This window comes from Mobula birostris, chromosome 12 (assembly GCF_030028105.1).
Source record: "Mobula birostris isolate sMobBir1 chromosome 12, sMobBir1.hap1, whole genome shotgun sequence".
NCBI lineage: Eukaryota > Metazoa > Chordata > Chondrichthyes > Myliobatiformes > Myliobatidae > Mobula > Mobula birostris.
The window spans coordinates 38080768-38105232 of NC_092381.1; the positions used below are offsets into that span (position 1 = coordinate 38080768).

Here is a 24465-nt window from a genome sequence, read left to right on the forward strand (position 1 = left end):
AAATTACAACATACTTAAAATACATTTCCCTCTCTGCCAAAAGACAAGCTGCTTTTAACTTTTGCATATCTTAATACAGTCCAGTGATGATGCTGACTTTTTCCTGCCCCTTATTGCTCCTGTTTAATGTATTTGAAAAGTTTAATGAGTGCACTGTTTTCATTTCACAGGTAGTACTTGGAATGTGTCAGGATCCTTGGAAGACAAGCTGATGTACTGCTCCACTTACCTGCTGTGTACAGAAAATGACCAGACTGATGTTAGGGAAGACTTTGGAAAGAATATGCAAAGCAGTACTCTTGCTGTGTGTAGTGCACTTTCTTATAATGACGATCTTCTACTTGGATGTCTACACTCAAAGGTTCGACATATTCAGCCGTTTTAACAGTAGGAATTTTTCGAAGATACATCAGTCCTTTAATATCTCAAAGCCCAATGGGACCTCACTAACCATCATGGGGGGCGAAGATCATTTTGTGTCAAGCAGGAAGTTGGAAAGTAATCTCACAGTCACAAAGAAGCCTTTACCGTTGTGCCCTGATGTTCCACAGGGGTTAGGTAGGATGCTGAATTCAGCTTCTCTCTTTTTTTAAAAAAAAATTTCCTTGTGTGTTGATCTGGAAAAATGCATGGTGATTCTCATTGCCAAGCTGTTTGAATAATGTTGATAATTGATAATTTATTGATTGGTACCTTTATGCTGCAGTGCCTTGAGGAGGCTGTGGAAGAGGCCAAGTTTCCATTTCTGTTTTATTATTTTTCTCCTTCTTTGTAGGAATGGCTGCATCATTCTAGCTGAACTTCTGGAAGCATGGATTAAATTGGGTTTAGAATATATTTCACTTGCCCGTCCACATACTCTTTGTGTAATGTGCAAGAAGTAATGCATTATTTCAAAGGGATGAAGCTATATAGAGACTTTTAACTAGGCATCCAAATGTACACTGGATTATTCTATGTTAAAGGTGAGGTTAGATAATCTTCTTATGTTACCACCATTGGGATACCCTTGCTATAGATTTCATGGTTTTGGAATGGAATCAGATTTCAATCCAACAAGATAATTAAAAACAAAATGTCATTGCCTTTTATAGTCTATTAAATATAATGAAAATTTGAAAAAAAAAACCCTGCATTTGGAAATCTTGAAGTGAAAGTAGAAAATATTGGAAACATTCATCGGGCCAGACAGCATCAGTGGAAAGAAAAACAATGCTTCAGTTTAATGACCCCTTGTCAGAACTACGACTGAGAAAACCGGTTAGTTTTAAATTGCTGAGAGTGAGGGTGAAGGATAGATAGGGCAAAGCGTAGATGAGCACCGCAAATAGTTGCCCAACAAAGCATTGAAAGAGGTAGTTCCATGAAAGTGGAATATTAAAGGGGAAGGCAGTTTGGGTTCAGTACCTAAGGAGTGATGTGCTGACCCTGGCGAATGTCCGGAGAATCTTCACAAGAGTGACCCCAGGAATGAGAAGCTTAACAAAGGAACATTTGATTTCTCTGGACCTTCAGGGGGATGGGGGCAGGTGTGAATTCTCATTGAAATCTACTGAATATGGAAAGACCTGGATAGAGATAGAAGTGGAGAGGATATTTCCATTAGTAGGAGAATATAGGAGCTGAGAGAACGATCTCAGAATAAAGACGTGTTAGGTTCTTGATTGGGAGGGGGTTAAAGGTTACAGGGAGAAGGTAGAAGGATGACTGAAAAAGATCAGTCATCATTGAATGGTGAAGTAGTCTCGGTGGGCCAAATGGCTTGATCTATTTTATTTAGAGATACAGAATGGTAACAGGCTCTTCTGACCCAATGAGCCTGCGATGCCCAGTTACATCCATGTGACCAATTAACTTACTTACCTGTGTTCCTTTAGAATGTGGGGCAAAACTGGAGTACCTGGAGGAAACCCACTCAGTCATGGGGAGAGCGTACAAACTCCTTAACAACAGCGGTGAAATTGAACCCAGGTTGCTGGTGGTGTAGTAACATCATGCTAACCACTTTGCCACTCTGCCACCTCTAATTCTGCTCCTATATCTTGTGGTCTTATGTCAAAGTAAAGTCCTCTTTACATTATCTATATGTACTGTAAAAATAATGAGGTAGTGTTCATGGGTTCATTGTCCATTAAGAAATCTGATGGTTCAGGGGAAGAAGCTATTCCTGAATCATTGAATGTGTGTCTTCAGGCTCCTGTACCACCTCCTTGATAGTGGCAATTAGAAGATGGCATGTCCTGAGTGGTGGGAGTCTTTAATAATGATGCCAGCTTCTTGGGTCATTGCCACTTGAAGGTGACGTGGATGCTGGGGAGGCTAGTTGCCATGACGAAGCTGGCTGAGCTTATCACTTTCTGCAGTTTTTTTTCTATCCTTTGTACTAGTCGGTGATGCAAAGAGTTGGAATGCTTCTGTGGCACATCTGTAGAACTTTACAAGTGTCTTTGGTGACAGGCTAAATTTCTTGAAACTCCTAATGAAATATAGCTTTTGTCGTGCCTTCTCTGTAATTGGGTCAATACGCTAGTCCAGGATAGACCTTCAGAGATATTGACACCCGGGAACTTGAAACTGCTCACCCTTTCCTTTGCTGATCCCTTGAAGAGGACTGATGTGTGCTCCCTCAGCTTCCTCTTCTTGGAGTCTACGATCACTTCCTTGGTCTTACTGATGCTGATAGTTAGATACTTTATTGATCCCAAAAGAAACTACAGTGTCACAGTAGCATTACAAGTGCACAGATATACAAATAGTAGAAGAGAAGTAAGAAAGAATAAAAAATAAGTTACCTCAAGCAGCCAAACAGGAAGAGGTCATCACTCCCTCGGCTATAAGTTGACTCATTATAGAGCCTAATTGCTGAGGGTAAGAATGACCTTATACAGCACTCTTTGGAGCAGTGCATTTGTCTTAGTCTGTTACTAAAAGTGCTCCTCTGTTTAGCCAAGTTGCAGAGGGTGAGAAACATTGTCCAGAATTGCCAGGATTTTCCATAGGGTTCTTTGTTCTACCACAGCCTCCAGTGCGTCCAGTTGACTCCTATAATAGAGCCAGACTTTCTAATCAGTTAATTGAGCCTGTTGCCATCCCCTGTGTTGATGCCATTACCCCAAAACACCACCACATAAAAGATTGTACTGGCAACAACAGACTGATAGAACATGTGAAGGAGAGGCCTGCATACTCCAAAGGACCTGAGTCTCCTCAGCAAGTAGAGGCGACTCTTGTACACAGCCTTTGTGTTGGTGCTCCACTCAAGTCTGTCATCCAGTTGCAGGTGAGGGAAAGGTCATTGTCGTAACACCATTGAACTAGTGGATCTGCCTGGGTCCTGTATGCCTTCTGGTCACCATTTGAAATTCTGCCATTAATTGCTGTGTGATCGGTAAATTTATAGATGGCATTTGATTAGTCCCTCGCCACACAATCACGGGTGTAGAGAGAGTAGAGCAGTGGGCTAAGCTTGCAACCTTGGGTGCACTGTTGATTGTCAACAAGGAGGAGATGTTATTTCTGATCCACACAGGCTGGTGAGGAAGTCAGAAATCCAGTGGCCGAGGGTGGTACAGAGGCCCAGGTTTTGGAGCTTGTTGATTAGAACTGAGGGTATGGGAGTGTTGAACAATGAGCAGTAATTTATAAGCAGCACCCTGATGTATGTATTACTATTGTCCAGGTGATGGAAGGCTGACTGGAGACCCAGTGAGATTGCATCCACTGTAGACCTATTTTGGTGATATACACAAATTGCAGTGGGTCCAGGTCTTTGCTCAGGCAGGAGTTGATTCTAGCCATGACCAACCTCTCAAAGCACTTCATCACAGTAGATGTCAGTGCCATTGGCAGAATGTCAGATCAGAAAAGGCTTAGGGCATGCTATTTGCATAATCAGCCTATCTGAAAGCTTTGAAATAATAATGACATTGAACAGATGGTGTTGTAGATTGTTGTGACACCATAGATGTGTTTGCTTGTGTAACTTCTATAAATGAAAGTTACAAAGTGGAAGCTATAATAGTTCTGAAACTATAAAAATGCTGCTTCACTGTGTTGTTTCCTCCTTGATGTGGAAATGAAGTAAAACAGAAAATGCTGGAACTACCTCATAGAGCTGGCAGCATCTGTCGAGCCAAAACAAACGTAATGCCAATAATATTTCACGGAAAGAATTATGTTTCATTTTGTAGCCATGATAAAATCATAATACTTGAGTGTGTTGTTTTCATATGATTTTATTAGTCTTACAGTCATTAACATGTAATTGAACTATTGTGAGCCAGACTTTGTGCAGCAGCAGTTTATTAATGGTACAGGAGTTGTTGAATAGTGAAGAAGAGAATGTTATTCAGTGAGTGATATGTGCCACTTTGCATTTTCCTAGGGCTTGTGTGCTATCACACTGTTTTCCTCATGAAAAGGTTCCTTATTATGGCTCTGTCCCTGTTAAAATCAATTGCTTTTGAGATTTGACTGGATTAACACCATTTTTCACTCCACTGCCTTTTGGACTTAAAAGTAATGGTGTTTGAGGCTTGGCAGCAATATGATTTATTGCTCCGAGAATAGTTTCCTTTGTCTCAACTTGGTAGGGCTAAGATAGATTTGCAAATATCACCACATGAATTTTCAGAGGACACTCACCTAATATTTCAACAGAGCAAGGAAAAATTGCATTTGGCTTCCTTAAAAATGAAGATCAAAGAACAAGCTTTAATCCCTTTAAAGGTGGAAAGAGGGGGCTTTGTTAAGCAAGGAATGGTGTTCAGGGCTACAGATGAGAGTTAGTAAATATTCTTTGACAAAAATTTGCAAAATTTGAAAAGCAAAAGGGCAGGTTCCACTCCAGCACTTTTAATTGAACCCTGAGATGTTAAAGTATATGAAATTGATTACAGGTCATTTGCTTACGATCCTGCTACTAATTTTTATTCATGCAATTTTGTCTGTCAGATGTTTTATTACAAACAAACAGAATGGAATGAAGTTAAGGTGGTGGTGTACATCTAAAACCTACGATGTTAGGAAAACAAATAATTTATATAAGACTTTGCCATATAGCCTGAGTTTAGGTTAATTTACACATCTTCTTTGCAGATGTAATGTCAGATACTCTATCTGAATTTAGATTAATTTAAAGTGACAGCTAAAAGACCGATAAAGATTTGGTAGGTTTTTATTTTAGCCTTTGGCTTCACTTTGTTCTTTGCTGTGTTTTCTAATTAAAAGCACAAAACATTGCTGTTTTTTTTTGGAAAATTGAAGGAATAGTGTTTATCAGTTAACTTGGATACCTAAACCAATGGGTGTCCTGACAGGTGGATGAAACAAACGGTTGTCTTTATATGAAACAAACGGTTGTCTTTATAAAGTGAATGGATGCTGGGATGTAAATGATGAAAACTTTTAGGTAAACATACTAAATTCTCCATTGAACTTTTCTTTACTGGGCTTGGAATGCTTCGAGGGAATAACAAAGCAGTGCTGGTTAATGGCACTCTTTGTTGGGATAGATGTGCTTCTTTTCCCTTTCCTGACACAGGAAAATTATTAATTGTTAGTGGCTTGGGAATGTCTCATGTCTCTTAAATTGCTTAACACATACTGGGTGACCTGACCAACTTTCACTCATCTCCAGCTCTCTGAGGGATCCTACCCTTTGGTTAGTTGCTGATCATTTTTTATTAAAAGCTTAAAATCGACTTGCACTATAATATGGCATCCTTAAAATGGAAAGTTTTATGCCCTAAGATATGACTTAGAAAGGTAGCTGTGGGTAAAGCAGTGTTTGATGTCATAGGGCTGTTCAGTCTGCTCTTGGCTTTTTAAGTCCTGCAGTTATTGGCTGTTTTGTATGAAAATTTGAGGCATTTTGAGAGCTCAACATGAATATTATGTTTGAATAGACCCTGAAAAAAAGACATGTTGTTTGTGAGTGCCAGGGTGCCACAGGAAGTCCTATTGACCACACCTTTCTTGGCAGCTGTACAAGGTGGAAAATCCAGCCTTTTGTGTCTTCAGCAGACATGATTAATTTATCTTGACAGCACATTTATTTTTAGAGCCTAACTGCTAGCATTAATATTGATGGCTGGCAGCAGCACTTGAAATCTAATTTCTGATTGAAATATGATTTGCAGCGAGTTTTCCCACAGCAAGTTTTAGCCATTTCTGCCATGTGATGTCTCAATCACATTTAAGGCTGCTTTGAAGATTCAGCTGCCCATACAGGCAATGGGTGGTTCCTTTCCACAGTACCATGTATTTTGTAGCAAATGTGAAGGCAGGGTGAAAGAAATTCGAGCAATGTGACTCCCAATAAGTGCATTCTAGGCTTACTGTTTGTATATTAGGCTTACCTATATGCTCATTCTTCAATTGTATGAAGGTTCTTGTGGTGATTCAGTGAGATCATCTTTGCCAGTTGCTGTTCGAGTTTTGCAAAGATAGCCTGGAAGTGGTGGAATGGCTTCAGGGAGGCAAGTGGTAAAGGGTTTATCACATTGGATAACTGAGCTGATAGGAAAGACAAAAGCCTTTCTTCATTGGAAAAATTATTAAACTGGGAAGGTCAGAGCAATGGCTATAGATTTTGATAGCAATTGGGAGATTGATGCACATAGATATTTTGAATTATGCCAAATAAAAGCAAAAACATAATAATGAAGTGGAGGCATCAGAGACTGCTGATGCTGGAATCTGGAGCTACGCACAATTTGCTGTTAAAACTCAGCAGTTTAACTGTATGAGTAGGAGGACAGAAATTGGCGGTTTCAGGCAGAAGCACTCCATCAGGATTTGAGAGTGGAGAGGTGAGAACGGGAGTGGTAAGAAATGACTGAGGTGATTGGTGGACTGAGGAGGGGTGGAAAATGACAGGCAGGTGGTGCCAAGTAGGGGAGCTGAGTGTGGCTAGAGTGGGACCAACATGGAAGGTCTGGAGGGTCAGATGGAGAAGAGGTGAGGGAAGAGAGGGGTGGGTTACTCAAAGTTTAAAAAAAAAACTCAATATTGGATCTTAGCCTGAAATGTCGACAGTTTATTCCTCTCCTAGGTGCTGCCTTATCTGCTAAGTTCCTCTTGCACTTTGTGTGTGTGTGTGTGTGTGTTTGTTTGTTGCTAGTATTCATGCAATTAGGTTGTAGGCTACTCAGGTGGAATATAAGGAGAACAAACACCTATGTCAGGATGCTGTTCATCGACTATACCTCAGCATTTAATACCATCATTCCCACAATCCTGATTGAGAGGTTGCAGAACCTGGGCCTCTGCACCTCCCTCTGAAATTGGATCCTTGACTTCCTAACCAGAAGACCACAATCTGTGCAGACTGATGATAACATATCCTCCTCCTCGCTGATGATCAACACTGGTGCACCTCTCTATATACACATGATTGTGTGGCTAGGCATAGCTCAAATACCATCTATAAATTTGCTGCCAATACAACCACTGTTGGTAGAATCTCAGGTGGTGACGGGAGGTTGTACAGGAGTGAGATATGCCAACTAGTGAAGTGGTGCCACAGCAACAACCTGGCACTCAAGCAACACACACAAAATGCTGGTGGAACGCAGCAGGCCAGGCAGCATCTATAGGAAGAGGTACAGTCGACATTTCGGGCCGAGACCCTTCGTCAGGACTAACTGAAAGAAGAGTTAGTAAGAGATTTGAAAGTGGGGGGGGGGGGGAGATCTGAAATGATAGGAGAAGACAGCAGGGGGATGGATGGAGTTAAGAGCTGGAAAGTTGATTGGCAAAAGGGATACCAGGCTGGAGAAGGGAGAGGATCATGGGACAGGAGGCCTAGGGAGAAAGAAAGGGGGAGGGGAGCATCAGAGGAAGATATAGTGAGAGGGACAGAGGGAGAAAAAGAAGGGGGGAGAGAGAGAGATGGATAGAGATAAATAAGGGATGGGGTGAGAAGGGGAGGAGGGGTATTAACGGAAATTAGAGAAGTCAATATTCATGCCATCAGGTTGGAGGCTACCCAGACGGAATATAAGGTGTTGTTCCTCCAACCTGAGTGTGGCTTCATCTTGACAGTAGAGGAGGCCATGTATTGACATATCAGAATGGGAATGGGACGTGGAATTAAAATATGTGGCCACTGGAAGATCCTGCTTTCTCTGGCGGACAGAGCATAGGTGTTCAGCGAAACTGTCTCCCAGCCTGTGTGGGGTCTCACCAATATGTAGAAGGCTGTACTGGGAGCACTGGACGCAGTAGATCACACCAGCCGACTCACAGTGAAGTGTCGCCTCACCTGGAAGGACTGTCGGGGCCTTGAATGGTGGTGAGGGAGGAAATGGAAGGGCATGTGTAGCACTTGTTCTGCTTACAAGGATAAGTGCCGGGAGGGAGATCGGTGGGAAGGGATGGGGGGGACAAATGGACAAGGGAGTCGCATCGGGAGCGATCCCTGTGGAAAGTAGAAGGCGGGGGAGAGGGAAAGATGTGCTTGGTAGTGGGATTCCGTTGGAGGTGGCGGAAGTTATGGAGAATTATATGTTAGACCCGGAGGCTGGTGGGGTGGTAGGTGAGGACAAAGGGAACCCTATTCCTAGTGGGCTGGTGGGAGGATGGGGTGAGAGCAGATGTACGTGAAATGGGGGAAATGCGTGTGAGAGCAGAGTTGATGGTGGAGGAAGGGAAGCCCCTTTCTTTAAAAAGGAAGACACCTCCTTCGTCCTGGAATGAAAAGCCTCATCCTGGGAGCAGGTGTGACAGAGACGGAGGAATTGCGAGAAGGGGATGGCATTTTTGCAAGAGATAGGGTGGGAAGATAGCTGTGAGAGTCTGTAGGCTTATAGTAGACATCAGTAGATAAGCTTTATCCAGGAATAGAGACAGAAAGATCAAGAAAGGGAAAGGAGGTGTCGGAAATGGACCAGGTAAACTTGAGGGCAGGGTGAAAGTTGGAGGCAAAGTTAATGAAGTCAATGAGCTCAGCATGCGTGCAGGAAGCAGCACCAATGCAGTGGTCGATGTAGCGAAGGAAAAGTGGGGGACCGATACCAGTATAGGCTTGGAACATGAATTGTTCCACAAAGCCAACAAAAAGGCAGGCATAGCTGGGACCCATACAGGTGCCCATGGCTGCACCTTTAGTTTGGAGGAGGTGGGCGGAGTCAAAGGAGAAATTATTAAGGGTAAGGATTAATTCCGCTACATGGAGGAGAGTGGTGGTAGAGGGGAACTGGTTAGGTCTGGAATCCAAAAAGAAGCGGAGAACTTTGAGACCTTCCTGGTGGGGGATGGATAGGGACTCGTCAGTAAGACGAAAGAGCTGATTGTTGACTTAAGGAAGGGTAAGACGAAGGAACACATACCAGTCCTCATAGAGGGATCAGATGTGATGAGAGTGAGGAGCTTCAAGTTCTTGTGTGTTAAGATCTCTGTGGATCTAACTTGATCCCAACATATTGATATAGTCATAAAGAAGGCAAGACAGTGGCTATACTTTATTAGGAGTTTGAAGAGATTTGGCATGACAACAAATAGACTCAAAAACTTCTATAGTTGTATCATGCAGAGCATTCTGACGGGCAGCATCTCTGTCTGATATGGAGTGGCTACTACACAGGACCGAAAGAAGCCGCAGAAGGTTGTAAATCTAGTCAGCTCCATCTTGGGTACTAGCCTACAAATTAACCAGGACATCTTTAGGAGTGGTGTCTCAGAAAGGCAGCATCCATTATTAAGGAACTCCAGCACCCAGGGCATGCCCTTTTCTCACTGTTACCATCAGGTAGGAGGTACAGAAGCCTGAAGGCACACACTCAGCGATTCAGGAACAGCTTCTTCTCCTCCGCCATCCGATTCCTAAATAGACGTTGACTCTTTGAACACTACCTCACTTTAAAAAAAAAATACAGTATTTCTGTTTTTGCAGTTTTTAAAATCTATTCAATATACGTAATCGATTTACTTGTTTATTTATTATCTTTTGTTTTTTTCCCTTCTATGTTATGTATTGCATTGAACTGCTGCTGTTAAGTTAACGTATTCCACGTCACATGCCGGTGATAATAAACCTGATTCTAACTTGCTTCTCCAGTTTGCAGTGGGCTTCATCCTGGCAGTAGAGGAGGCCAAGGATGGGCAGGCCAGTGTGCGAATGGGAAGGGGAATTGAGCTGGTCTGCAACTGGGAGCTTGGGATGATCATTGTGGACTGAGATCTGTAGGTGTTCTGCAAATAGGTTGCCTAGGCTGCACTTGGTCTTGATGTTGTTGAGAAGACCACATCAGGAGCACCAAATGCAGTATGTAGGGTTGGAGGCGATGCTTGTAAACCTTTGTCTCACTGGGAGGACTATTTAGGTGCCTGAATGGTTGTGAGGGATGCGATGTAAGGACAGGTGTTATATCTGTTACAAGCGAAAGTGCCAGGACTAAGGGAGGGATGAGACGAGTGGATCGTGGAATCATGGAGAGAGTGGTCCCTGTGGAAAATGGGTTTGCTGGTGAGGTCATGTTGCATCTGGTGGAAATGAAGAAGGATGATGAGCTGGATGCAGAGGCTCATGAGATGAAAGGTAAAGACAAAGGGAACTCTCTCTCTTCTGTCTGGGAGGTGGTGGGTGAGAGCACAGTTATGAGAAACAGAGGAGATACGCGATTGGGCTCCATCAACCTAAAGAAGGAAAGCCATACTTTCTGAAAATAACGATGCCCTGGAGCAGAAAGCAGAGTTGGAAAATCTGGGAGAAAAGGAATGGTATCCTTGCAAGAAACAGGAAGGAAGGAAAGAGGTCTAATTTAAGTAGCTGTGGGAAAGTTGGTGGTGAAGGTGATGAAATTGATATGTTCTGCAGAGCTTCCAGCCTGCTGTCAAATTCACTTGAACTATTTCTGATGCTTCTCTCCCTCTTCTTGATCTCATTGACTCCATCTCAGGATACAAACTATCCACTGAGATTTACAATAAACCCACCTTTCTGCATCCTATTTAAGGATGCTTCCCTCGCAGTAAATGTGACTACAGTATTTTTCTCCTTCACAATCATCCAAGGACCTAAACAGCCCTTATAGGTCAGATAAAGGTTCAAAGCATCTTCTCCAACTTTGCTCCTGATGAGGCCTCCTCTTGGTGTAGACTTGGTGACCAATGACTGCTTTGCAGGACACCAGCACTCATTCTGCAGTGGTCATCCCAAGTGCCCAGTTGTAGACCATTTCATTTCCCCCCTCCATTCCCCAATTGAAAGGGTGATCTGTCTCTACTCCCAAGTTGAAGCCCAAACAAAACTGGCGGAGCAGTACTTTATATTCTGCTTGTGAAATATTGAGTTCTCCAATTTTAGGTAACTTCTCCTCCCATTCACACTCTCTTGTTCTCCCCCTCCCCCACTATTCTTCTCTTGATCCTCCAATGCTCCCATTTTTGTCCCCCTTCTCACCCTCGCCCATTTATTTTCTCCTTTCTCACATCCTTTAATTATCAGAATACAACACAAGTGAATCTGCTTATCTCCCTCAAGCAACTGTCTCCTGTCTTCACACCCCCTCTCCCACACTGCTCCATCTGTTGTTTTTCCTTTCTCTTTTCTCTCATTGCCTGCCTCTTGATCAGTCGATCAGTGAATGATGGCCTTCATCTTTCTCTCTTTCTCTATAAATTTAAGACACATCTTTTAAGCTTACCTCTTTGACAATGCTTTTGGTCATCGGTCTGAATATCTCCTTACGTTGCTTGATATCAAATTTTGTTTGGTGGTTGTCCTAACCAGCACCTTAGGACGTTTTAGGATGTTACAGATGCAATACAAATGCAAGTAGTTTTATTTGGTTGATCATTCAATATACCTTTCAATTTTATTGTTAACCAGATAAGGGGAATATCTTGGGAATAATAGGGTTGCTAATTTATGGAATAGACTTCCATCTCATATGGGAGATGATGATTGGATTTTATAGAAAATATGCTTCTCATCTTTGACCTATAAACACTGAGCTGCTCTTGAAAAAAATCTCCATTCTGTTATTGCATTATTCCTGAAATAGTTTCAGAGTCTATTACTATTTAACATTTTGGCAAAACCATTAATTTGTGAAGCACCTTATAGCACTGTGGGTTTATCTCTGTGTTTTCCGCACTATTAGTTCTCAGGATTATTGCTGTGGAAAGGCATGGTGAATATTGGGTAGTTTCCCACGAAGGAAAAGGAAATTTGAAGGTCCAATTACTTGTCCAGCTCTTGGCTCCATCCCTCCCCCTCCTGTCTTCTCCTATCATTTTGGATCTCCCCCTCCCCCTCCAACTTTCAAATCCCTTACTCACTCTTCCTTCAGTTAGTCCTGACGAAGGGTCTGGGCCTGAAACGTTGACTGCACCTCTTCCTGGAGATGCTGCCTGGCCTGCTGCGTTCACCAGCAACTTTTATGTGTGTTGTCCAATTACTGGACCACTTTTATTTATAGTAGGCAGCCAACTATATTGTAGCAGACATCCCACCCTGCAAAAACTCATTTCAGGGAGGTATCACCACCATTTCAGGGAGGTAGCGCCCCCCCACCCCCGCAAACCCATCTCCCTACCCCCTCCCCCCCAATCGACCTCCAAGGGTGTATGTAATACTTTGTTTAGTGATTTTATCTAATCTGTAAACCAAGTTGGGTATATGCAGAAAATGTGACATTAAAAGATGTACTTATATTATCATGTTTATTCTATTACAACTTTAAGCAAGTCTACAAGGAGTTTGACCTCATCACGTAGGACATAAATAGCGTAGCTCTTTAGCAGCTAGCCAGCTAGTTTAAATAACGTTAGCTATGCTAATGAATGAATGACACCTGTTAAACTCACCTCAACATGTCTTTTACATTTTAACCCACTGTGGGCAATAGAAAAGTCACTGTTGCAAACAGTGCAGCGAGCAGCACTGTCATTATTTTTGAGGTGGATTGTAAAGCCCACCCACAGAAAACTGATAGGTCTACTTAGCAGGGGTCCCCAACATTTTTTGCACCGCAGACTGGTTTAATATTGACAACATTCTTGCGGACCGGCCCACCCGGGGGGGGGGGGGCGGGGTGTTAATCACGACCAGAATATAGATGATAAGTCAATAGTATCATAATATTTTAAGTAACGTTTGGATATTAAACACACAGCGCATATTTTCCCCATATGAACATATAAAATCATTGCAACACACCAATATCGCTGAATCAATGGGAGCCCTGGGCTTATTTTCCTGCAACAAGACAGTCCCATTGAGGGGTGATGGGAGACAGCGATACTCGAAGGGGGTTCCTTATGTCCAGTCTATTCTGCAATTCAGTTTTCGTTGTATTCATTGAAGAAAACTCCGCTTCACAGTGATATGATGTTGGAAATGGAAGCAACGTATTCAATGCTTCCGTGGCTACCTCAGGATATTTAGCCTTGACTTTGATCCAGAATACCGGCAGAGGTGTTATGTCAAACATACTTTTCAGCCCGCCGTCATTTGCAAGCTCGAGGAGTTGCTCTCCTTCCCGTGCTAACATGGATGACGTGTGAGTAATGACCTTGCGTGTGTTCAAGCTCAACAGTGCGTGACAGGGAGTGAGGAAAGGTACTGCTGACTCAACTCGCCAAATCATATCGTTTCCTCGCGGCCCGGTGGATGGGGACCACTCAGCACAAAGAGAGACCAATCAGGATGCTCGCTCTCCCTCTCCCTCTCTTTCTCAAAAAAACCTATTTCCGGCATATTGTATATAATTTCCGGGCGTCAGGGAACCACTATCAATATGCGGGAGACTCCCGGAACTTCCGGGAGAGGTGGGATGTCTGTTGTTGTAATACTGAGCAAATTTCGAGATCAGTCACTTGACCAAGAAAGTTACTTACTGGAGGAGACTTTGGGGTGGAACAGGGAAAATTAACATAATATAAGTAGAAAAATAGAAGATTGTGGTAATGTTAAGGCTAAGCACAATTCTCGAGAATTGGTATTTTTCCCATCAGATTGTGAATTTTGTTGTGGACAGTGAATCTTTAAAGTGGACTTGTGCATTTTTAAAATTTAATTTGTTTTTAAGAAGTAAAAAAGCTTATTGGGTTACTTTAACAAATAGAATGTAATTTTCCATATAAAATGATGTTCTGATGTGTCAATGTCTATTCTGTACACTTGGATTTGTAATGTTCTGATTTTTAGTATTTCCATGTGCATCATTTTTAAATCAAGGATTTGAAAAGATTCAGTAATAGGTGAACAACTGCATTATTCTGGATGAAGTATTGCCAGTACAGTGCGATATAAACCAAGGTGATGAGAGTCTTCATTTAGGCATGATTGTTTTTTTTTCTTCTAGCCTTCAGGAGATGATTTTAAATTGCAAATCCAGTTTATCTGTAGAGAATGTTACGTATCCCGTAACTGGGTTGCCAAACCAGCAGAAATGGATCACTCAGTTGGAGTCTGGATTACTGGAACTAAGAAAGTTTTATTAAAGAAATAAGCAACACAGTACTCTAATCGAAAGAATAATAAATGCAACACTTCAGCAATGATGAACACACATGTACACAGAACTAGGATAAGAGGATCAATCAAGCTCTATCGTCGTCTAGGGGTAAATGACCAGTTTCAAAGTGACGCAAAGTTCAGTTCACAGTAATCACTGCTGTGGCGGTGGACAGGGGGGGCAAGGAGAGAGAGAGTGAAAGCGAATGAATATTCAAAACGGCTTCCACACAGACCTTCGATATTCTTCGCAGTCAGCTTTCGGGCGAGCCCTTTGTAATGTCTTCTGAGGTCACCGACTGTGACCCCTCCGTTTCAGATACGATCGTTCCTCAGCGGTGAACCCGGCACCCAGGCAAGGGCGGACACACACCAGGTTCCCGCCAATCGTACCTTTCCACCCTATGCGTCTCTGGCTTGGTCTCGCGACCAGCCCTCCAAGACTTCCCACCGACTTGTGGGAGGCACACCGCTTCCAGGGTCTCGTTACCTCATGGTGTCGTGTGTGTCCTGCCTTAGCGAACCTGTCCCTTTTTATCCCCCTGCTGGGGTATCACCTGTCCATCACACTTCAAACAGTTCAGAGTTCAAAAAGGAGCCGATCTTGACAGCTCTCAGACCGTGTCTTCTTCCGTTAAACTCTCCCGTCTCTTCATTAACATTTCCAAATGCTGCTCCATTGTCTTCCTTATCTCTCTTTCTCCTGAAGACAGGTGGCAGATCAACTGTTGATCCCACTGGTGCCAGCACAGGACAGTTAACATCTTAATCTATGTGTACTTTTTGTAACCCTCTTTCGTCACAAGAGCTTGTAAGTAACTATATATTTTAGGAAAATAAAGCTAAGTGACGCAAAGATTTTGGCTTTGATGCCTTTTCCAATTTTAAATTCTCTCCTAAGTTTTATTTTACAAGTGAATCAGTTGCTGTTAGAACCTCATAGTTCCATGTCAGTAATGTTATTGTGCATAGAAGGCATCAGAGGAGTTAATTTTTACTCAGTACAGCTGAATATCCAAATACTGGAATTTTACAGGGTTTTCTTAAGTGTGCAGAATGGGTTCGGTGCTTGGGAAGTGACTTGGGTGCTTCCCAGCGGAGCAACCTCAAATTTCTCCCCACTTTCAACAATAGAGTAGCCAAATTCTGCAAGATAATAGGTACCACTGCAGCTATGGTAGCCCACAGAAGTAGACAACTTCCTCCATTTCTGGAAGATCCTTAAGACATTTTGAGTGCTGCCCTTCAGTTCAAGGCTGGTAAACAGGATTTGGTTGTTGACAACACGTTAATGCTGCCAGCTTGATTTACTGTTGTTGGTTGTGTGAAAGGAGTTCTGTTTTCAGTGGTAATGAAGGACTGGCAATATGCTTTAAAGCCTGGGTTGTGTCCAGTCTGCAGGGGAACCTAGCCTTCAGGAGCTGATTTTAAATTGTAAATCTAATAGAGTTAAGCAACATCTCTAGCTTGGAGAGATGGTGTTCCTTTGCATCTGCTGCCATTGTCCATTTTGTTGTAAAGAGTTCATGGGTTTGATAAGTACTATCAGAGAATCCTAGGAAAGTAATGGCAGTGCATCTTGTAGATAGTACACCTTGTGTTTGTGGTGCATGATTGATGAAGGTAATGCATCTTTTGGGTGATTTAAGGAGTGCTAATCTAATAGGTACCAAGGACCCTTTGTCAGAAATGGTAAGGAGAGAAAAAATTAGTTTTAATTTGCAGAGATTAATGGATAGGGCACTTGAGCCAAGCAGTTTTATTTGTAGTCTAATATTGCCTTGATTAAATCTTCCACGTACAATTAAATATTAAAAATGGTATCAAAGTCCAAGGAATAGTCTTATTTATTGAGGTGGTAAGGGAAAGAAGTAAGGGTGAGGATTGAGGGTGTTATGGAATAGGATGTCCAGGAAATTGATAAAGGGGAACTAGAATTCGAGTGCAAGCCTTTGACAACAATTATATAGGATCTTAGTGAGACCACATGTTCTGGCTATCAAGTGCTATGGAGATCTGTCAAATTGGTTTTTCGGTCTGTTTTATAGGATGAAATTGAAGAGAATAGACCCCTATACTTGAGAGTTTAGAAAAATGAGAAATAATCCATATATCTTAGGCAGAAAACAAGCTTGGATGCATGGTGGATATTTTGATGTAAGCCATTAATGGCGGAAGTACGAAATTATTTCTGAAACTCACTGATGGTGAATCTTTGGAAATCAGTACCCTGGATGTCAGTGGAGGCTCATTCATTGGTTTCAAAGATCAATAGCTTTTTTGATATTAAAGGAATCAGGAAACGTATGATTAGAGCAATAAAAGAGCATTGAGATATAAAGTTAGACATGAGCTTGCTGTTTGATGTAGTGCAGTTGAAAGGCCATCTGGCCTACACCACCTCCTGTTTCTTATGATCTGGCATGGATTCCCAGCTTAATATTTGCCAGATTTGAAGGCTCATCTTTTCAGTTGTAGGCAATAAATTGATTCTTACGGTGAAGATCATTCACTGAGAGTCACTTTCTTGGTGACAGAGTTGAAGTCTTCCATCTCTATGTATTTCTGTGGAAGAGTTTAGATAACTAAATGCAAATGCGTCTGAAGTTTTAGGATTAACCAAATTGCAGCACTTTAAACTGCTTCCCACGTCTTATTTAAAGTCAGGGTAATGTGTCTAAAGCAACATATTGATGATCTTTTATCACTTGTTCAAATCTCATTAACCTTTTCAGCTTAAAATAGCAGAGCTTTAAGAGGGAAGTGCAGACGAAGTTGACTGTGATTGTTACTGCTAATAAATTATCAGCGGTTAACTCAACGGTGCACTGGGTCAGATTAAATTTGCTCAGCTCTTAGTCACTGGTGAATTAGGATGGCCCACTCAGACGTCTGTAATTATATCTGTATCAGGACACTGGGGGTTTTCTGACCAGCATTTACCTGGTTTCTTATTTCATGTCCCTCTGCTTTACTCTGTTTTGTTCTGTGTAATAGTGCAGATGTACGAGTTGAAGTAATGGTACCAATTGACATTTTAACATATTCTGTGCACTCAATATTTTGTAATTTCAAAGTATAATGGTTCAACAAAACTGTCCTTTGTTTTGGATTCTTAGATGTGTGCTTACATAGAAGTGTTCAAAAGCTATATATATATATATGTGTATCTACTATACCCATACTGGTATTTATCCTGTGAACCCAAACAGCTCTAACCATATTTTACTGATATATTTTCTTTTCCCTTCAATACCTCTTAAGCCCATCTGCTTATTAAAATTAGTGAGCATAAAAACTACATTTTTGTAAAATGCATCATTTCAAAATGAATGACTTTAAATTCTATGTGCCTTTTGGTCCAGCTTCTGTATACAGCACCAATGAAGGGTAGCTGCTTTTGCCATTTCTCAATTTAGAGACATTTTGCATATATTTGTGATAACAGCATTAATTTTTAGGGCATATGTCATCAGTTTATGGTAATATGTCTCTGCTGCATCTGTTCCCAGGATGTGGCTTTCCGATGTCCTCCTCCTTCAAAGAAAGGGGTTTTGCTTCCTCCACCATAGATGCTGCCCTTTCCTGCATCTTCTCCATTTCCCCAACATCTGTGCTCACCCCATCTTCCTGCTGCCTTAACAGTGAATAGAGTTCCTCATATCCTCACCTACCACCCATGAACGCTAATCTCCCTTGCGGCACTTACCCTTGCAAGTGGCCAGAGTGCTACACCTGCCAATTCACCTCCTCCCTTGCCTTCATTCAGGGCCCCAGACACTCCTTCCAGGTGAGGCAACACTTCACCTGCGAATCTGCTGGGGTTGTCTATTGTGTCCGGCCTTCCTGTTGTGGCCTCCTCTGCCTTGGTGAGACCAATTGTAAATTGGGGGGGCTGCTTTGTTGAGCACCCCTGCTCCATCTGCCAAAAACAGAACTTTCCGGTAGCCAAACATTTTAATTCTGGTTCCCATTCCCGTTCCGACATGTCGGTGCAGAATCCTCGTACCAAACTGAGGCCACCCTCAGGGTAGAGGAGCAGCACCTTCCATTCTGTCTGGGTAGCCTCCAACCTGATGGCACGAATATCGATTTCTCCTTCCAGTATTAAAAAAAATTACCTCTCTCTCTCCTCTTATTCTATTCCCCACTCTGGCCTTTTACCTCTTATCTGCCTATCACCTCTCCCGGGACTCTCCCCCCCCCTCCCCAACCTTCCCTTTTTCCTATAGTCCACTCTCCTCTCCAATCAGATTTCTTCCTCTCTAGCCCTTTACCTTTTCCACCCACCTGGCTTTAACTATCGCCTTCTAGCTATTGTCCTTCCCCTTCTCTCCCCCCTTTTTACGTTTATTCTGGTGACTTCCCCCTTCCTTTCCAGTCCTGAAGAAGGGTTTTGGCAGGAAACGTCGACTGTTTGTTCATTTCGATAGATGATGACTGACCTACTGAATTCCTCTAGCATTTTGTGTGTGGTGCTTCAGATTTCCAGCATCTGTAGGCTTTCGTGTGTCTATGATGTATCATCAGTTAACAAACCATCTTCTTTTGCTAAATTGAATTATGCGGTGCTTTCTGCCACTAGGAATGGAACATACCAAAATGCCCACAAAAGAGTTCATCCAACCTTTTCAAATTTTGCTTGATGTTTTAAGGAATGCATCCCTATCATAAATTGAGAGAAGTCTGTGGTATAAACAGAAGCAGCCAATCCGACTAGAGGAAATGTATAAAGAAATCAAATAAAGTAAATGACCGAGTAAGCTGACTGTGGAATCTCTAACAGATCGGATTTAATTCCAATGTATATATCAAATAAAGCCATGCTGGTAGAGAAAAAGGTGGTGTTAGAATAACATAGTTGGTAGCACGCAACCAAGGGTCTTGGTCGGAAATTTTAGCTGTTTCTTCCTCTCCTTAGATGCTGTCTGACTTGCTGAGTTCCTCCAGCATTTTGTGTGTGCTGCTTGGATTTCCAGCATCCGCAGATTTTCTCGTGTTTGAAATAGATGAGCTAGCAAGCTGACTGAGGAATATCTATTTGACTGGATTTCATTCCAATCCATAAATCCACTAAAGCCGTGCGTGTAAAGGAAACAGAAGTGTTAGAGTAACAGTAGGTTGACGGCACCTGATGAAGGGTCTCGGCCCAAATCATTGGCTCTTTATTTTTCTCCATAGATGCTGCCTGACCTGCTGAATTCCTCCAGCGCTTTCTGTGTGTTACTCAGCAGTTAATGTTTATAGGATTGCTCATTGATTTGTTATTTGTTTTGTACATGTGATATTTCTTAGAGAGCACTGAACTGGAGTTGCCAGATACCTTTTTCAAAAGTATTTTAAACAAAACTCATGGTCTTGTAACAGAAATTATCATGATCTGAGCTTTCAGTTATCAGGAAAACCCAGCTTTCTGTTGCCTCATACACATGAGGCTTGTGTGAAACAATCCAATGGGTCTTATGCCAAGAACACACAATCCTCCTTAATATCCCACAGAGTACCATAATATGCAGATCACTTTTCATTGCTTTCAAATCCCAAAGTAGAAAGCATGTTTGAAGAATAACTGGGGAATCATTGACAACAGTCGTCAGGCTGTTATGAACAAGTGCATGTTACAGATAAACCATCTACAAATTGGCAGATTTGAAAAAGAACCCTTCAGCTCTTTGGGGATAACCAGTACTCCTTTGAAACAATGCTGTCACCATTCATCAAGAGGAAAATGTGGTTTGAAACTGAATTCTCTTGTATTGATTTGCTGTGTAACTTCAAAATGTTAAGAAGGAATGTCTTTGTTTTTGTTGTATTGTACAACTTCTGGTCAAAGCAAGTCTTGGATTGGACATCATGATATCCCCTACTATTGTAACACCTTGAAGGTCCATTCTAATAACATTGTGATTAAAGGGAAGATTCGGATTCTCGGTCTTTATGCCTTGATTCTAGAAAGTGAGACTTTATCTTTTACTAACCATGCCACCTCACCACCTCAACTTTCCATCCTACATATTCCAGTCCCTTGTGTGTTAATCTCCCAGCCTTGATCATCCTATAGCTATGACTCCTTGAAGCCAATTAAATCTGTTTGCACCTCTTTGAATGTTGAGTCTCTTTTGTTAGAGTCGTAGAGGACTACAGAACAGAAGCAGGCCCTTTGGCCCATCTAGTCTGTGATGACCTGTTTTTCTGCCTTGTTCTATCTACCTGTATCCGGCTCATAGCACTCTATACCCCTCCCATCCATGTACCTATCTAAACTTGTCTTAGATGTTGCAATTGAACCTACATTTACCATTTCAGCTAGCAGCTCATTCTGCACTTGCACTGTCCTCTGAGTGATGGAGTTCTTCTCGGTTTTCCCTAAAATATTTCACCTTTCACCCTAAACTTATGACCTCGAATTCTAGTCTCCGTCAACCTCAGGGGAAAGGGCCTAGATATAATTATCCTATCTATACCCCGCATAATTTTGTATACCTCATAAGGTCTCCCCTCTTTCTCCTATGTCCAGAGAATGAAGTCCTAACCTATTCAACCTTTCCTTACAACTCTGGTTCTCAGGTCCTGGCAGTATCCTTGTACATTTTCTCTGTACTCTTTCAAACTTATCTTTCCTTTAAGCAGGTGACCAAGACTGCCCATGATGCTTCAAATTCTGCCTCACCTAACTTCAGGTACAATTTCAACATAACATCACAGCTCCTGTACTCATTGCTGTGATTTATGTAGGCCTATGTGCTGAAAAGCTCTCTTTACAGTCCTGTCTGACACTTTCAAGGAATTATGGATCTGTAGCCCGAGTGCAAACACATCTTGCCTGTAATGTGATGGATTGACCTTTTCAGTACTCTGGCTAATGTGCACAATTCTGATATTGATATCAATTCTGATACAGCATTCTACATGATTCTGATATAATTCCCTGCTCTTTGCCTGGGTTACTTCCTACTTTGTCAGCTTGTCTTGTAATCTTGAAGGATTTGTGGTCCTTCTGTTCCTCCATAACCTGGGGTATTCTTCCACTTAGTATATACTGTACTTCCTTGTCTTCTTTCAGATCCCCAAATGTATTGCCCTTCTCTTCTCAAGATTAAATTCTATTTGACACTTTTCTGTTCATCTGACTACTTCATCAACTTCCCTCCGAATGGTTTCCTCTTCCTGATTCCCTCTTTCCCAAACCAGACAATTTTTGTACCATCTATGTTACTGTATCATGCTCCTCAGGTTTATGCATAAATCATGAATATGCATTACTGAAAGCGAGCTGTGGGAAGTCCCACTAGGGACAGCCTTTCATTCAAAAGAATACTTTACAATGATTAGCTTTGTTTCCTGATAATTGACCTACTTTGTATTCAATTTGAAATTGATCCCTAGATGTCATGTGTGTTTACTTTTTTTAACCCCACTTCCTATGTGGACCTTGTCAAAAACCATGCTAAAAATTTATGTGGACAACATCAAAAGTGCTACCCTCATTGATCTTGTTACCTACTCAAACAATTGAATCAAGTTACTCAGGATCTTCCTGTAATATGTAGGTTCCGACTGCGACTGATTAAGCTATGCCATTGTGTGAAATAGGAAAGACTGTTTCACCCTTGGGAGAATGTAATTAAGTTAGGTGCTCTTACATTTCAAAGACATACAAGTTAGTTGGTCATTGTAAATTGTCCTGTGATTAGGCTAGCGTTACATAGGTGAGTTGCTGGGTGGTGCGGTCCGTTGGGTTAGAAAGGCCTGTTCCATGCTGTATCTCAAAATAAAATAAAATGCATTTGTCTTTCAGAGGATCATGAGTCTTTGCAGCTCTTTTCCTTAGTAGTAGTAGAGCTACTAGGACTTGATGTTTCAATCCCTATGGTAAGTCGGCAATCTCGATGTTGGCAGTGGGCTTGGAGTGGTGACAACGAGGGAGGGTAGGTACGTCATTGAGGTCATCAGGTGGGCACCCTCCTTTGACGTGTTGTTCATAAGCCCGCGATGTCTCCAGAAGGCTCAACGGTGCTATCTGGCGTCCCAGATACACCCCCCTCAGTTCTATACCCTCCTGTCTTCATCTTGCAGCCCAGTTGTTGTCTCTCCTTTTAATCCAAATCCAGTTGCTGCTTTCTTCTGCTGCGTTTGACAAGGACTTGATTGCTTGTTGGAGGGAGTGACCCCTCACTCCCATCTTCCTCAATAGACTGGTCGTAGATGTAGCAACAAATCCCCTGCATCCCACTTCTACAGGGAAAATCTTGGTCTTCCAGCCATTTTGGGCAGCTTTAGTTGCCAGTTCAGAGTACTTGGTCTTTTTCCTCTCATAAGCTTCTTTAACACCATCTTCCCATGGTACTGTCAATTCCACAACATATGCCAGCTTGGCAGTTGTGGACCACAGGACCATGTCTGGCCGGAGTGTTGTAGCCGCAATGTTGGGTTTTTTTTCCAAGCTTTTTTATGTCCAAAGAAAGTTGAATATTTTTAAAGCACAAGTGGATGGATGGTTCGTAAGTTGGGAAGGGGTAAAATTTACACAACTATGCAGGAATGCAGAGTTGCAATTACAATCAGATCTACTGTGGTAATAATAAATAGGAGAGTCGGTGCAAATGGCCAACTGGTGTTTCATGGTTATGTTTTGATCTCATCAATACTTGTTAACCCACATGCTTAGAGGTGAGCAACTGGGAGTTCTCAGAGATTACTGAAGGTGCATGAGACTTGAATACTATTGAGGTAATTAAGGTAGAAAGTTGATCAAAATAAATGAAAATGAAGAAACTCACAACAGCTATCCCTGGAAATCTGGAATGGCTTCAGCTGCAGAAAAGAGCATGATAATATTAGGAATCAATTATTTGCGGAGGGATGAGGAGAATTCATATTTTAACGTAATAAACAGATGGAGTTTTCATTCAAAACAATATAGAAATCCTTATTTCTAAATAGTTTATCAAGTCCCTTGGAATTAAGGGTTCCCAATCTTTTTTATGCCATGGACCAATATCACTAAGCAAGGGGTCTTTGGTTTCCCAGGTTGGAAACCCCTGCTTGGAATAGATTCCTACAATTTGCCCACCACTGGTAAAGTTCAAAGTATATTTATTATCAAAGTACATATTTGTCACCATATACAACCCTGAGATTCATTTTCTTGCAGGCATACTCAGTAAATCCGTAATGGAATAATAGATTCACTGAAAGACCGCATCAATTTGTGCGTTCAACCAGTGTGCCAAAGACAGAAAACTGTGCAATTACAAAAAGAAACAAATAATAATAAAAAATAAGCAATAAATATCGAGAGCATGAGATGAAGAGCCCTTGAAAGTGAGTCCATAGGTTGTGGAAACATTTCAAGTGAAGCTGAGTGAAGGTATCTCTTTTAGCTCAAGCACTTGAGGGTTGACGATAATAACTATTCCTGAACCTGATGGTGTGAGTCCTGAGGCTCCTGTATCAACTTCTTGATGGCAGCATGAGAAAACTTCTTGACCTGTGATTATTGATTTATTCTTTTTTAAAAACAGTACAATGTTAGCAGCTACTGTGATCTGTTAGCAATACTATAGCCAGAAAGAGAATATAATGATTTGAGCCTCTGCAGCTTCCTCCCTTGCTTTTTTTTTAACAGCCAGGGCTATAATCTACATTCAAGAATGCTAGCATTTAAAACTACAGCTTATTGGAAGTTTATCCTATTCAATATTCTACACGCAACTTTTAAAAAATTGAGACATTGGCATTCTTCTCTTTCTGATGAACACAGGTTTGAAGTATTCATTTGGAGCAATATTGCAACTATACCACCAAGCATTTGGTCCCTAAACAGCCTAGCTCTTTTCTTGAATAACCTCTTGCCCTTTATGTACTGTGGAATATCCATGTATTTGCTTTGATTTTTCTTGGTTTTCCCGTACCTGTTTGTTTTCCGTGTTTCTCTTTAAACTTCATCCTTACAATTTTTACAATCTCTTACATTTACAGATAACCTAACGCTTCCGCAA

At 41.7% G+C, this 24465-nt stretch overlaps 1 protein-coding gene across 3 annotated transcripts in view; it reads left to right on the top strand.

Moving 5' to 3' along the window:
* The window catches only part of b4galt2 (UDP-Gal:betaGlcNAc beta 1,4- galactosyltransferase, polypeptide 2), a 385347-nt gene that overhangs the window by 47540 nt on the left and 313342 nt on the right, over nucleotides 1-24465 (top strand). For all 3 annotated transcript variants that reach the window (XR_011887986.1, XM_072273642.1, XM_072273643.1), the window contains exon 2: nucleotides 171-558. Coding sequence is in view for 2 of the 3 variants with exons in the window: in XM_072273642.1 (XP_072129743.1) it covers nucleotides 246-558 (313 nt within the window). In the remaining variant the exon portion in view is untranslated. The remainder of the gene's footprint in view (nucleotides 1-170; nucleotides 559-24465) is intronic.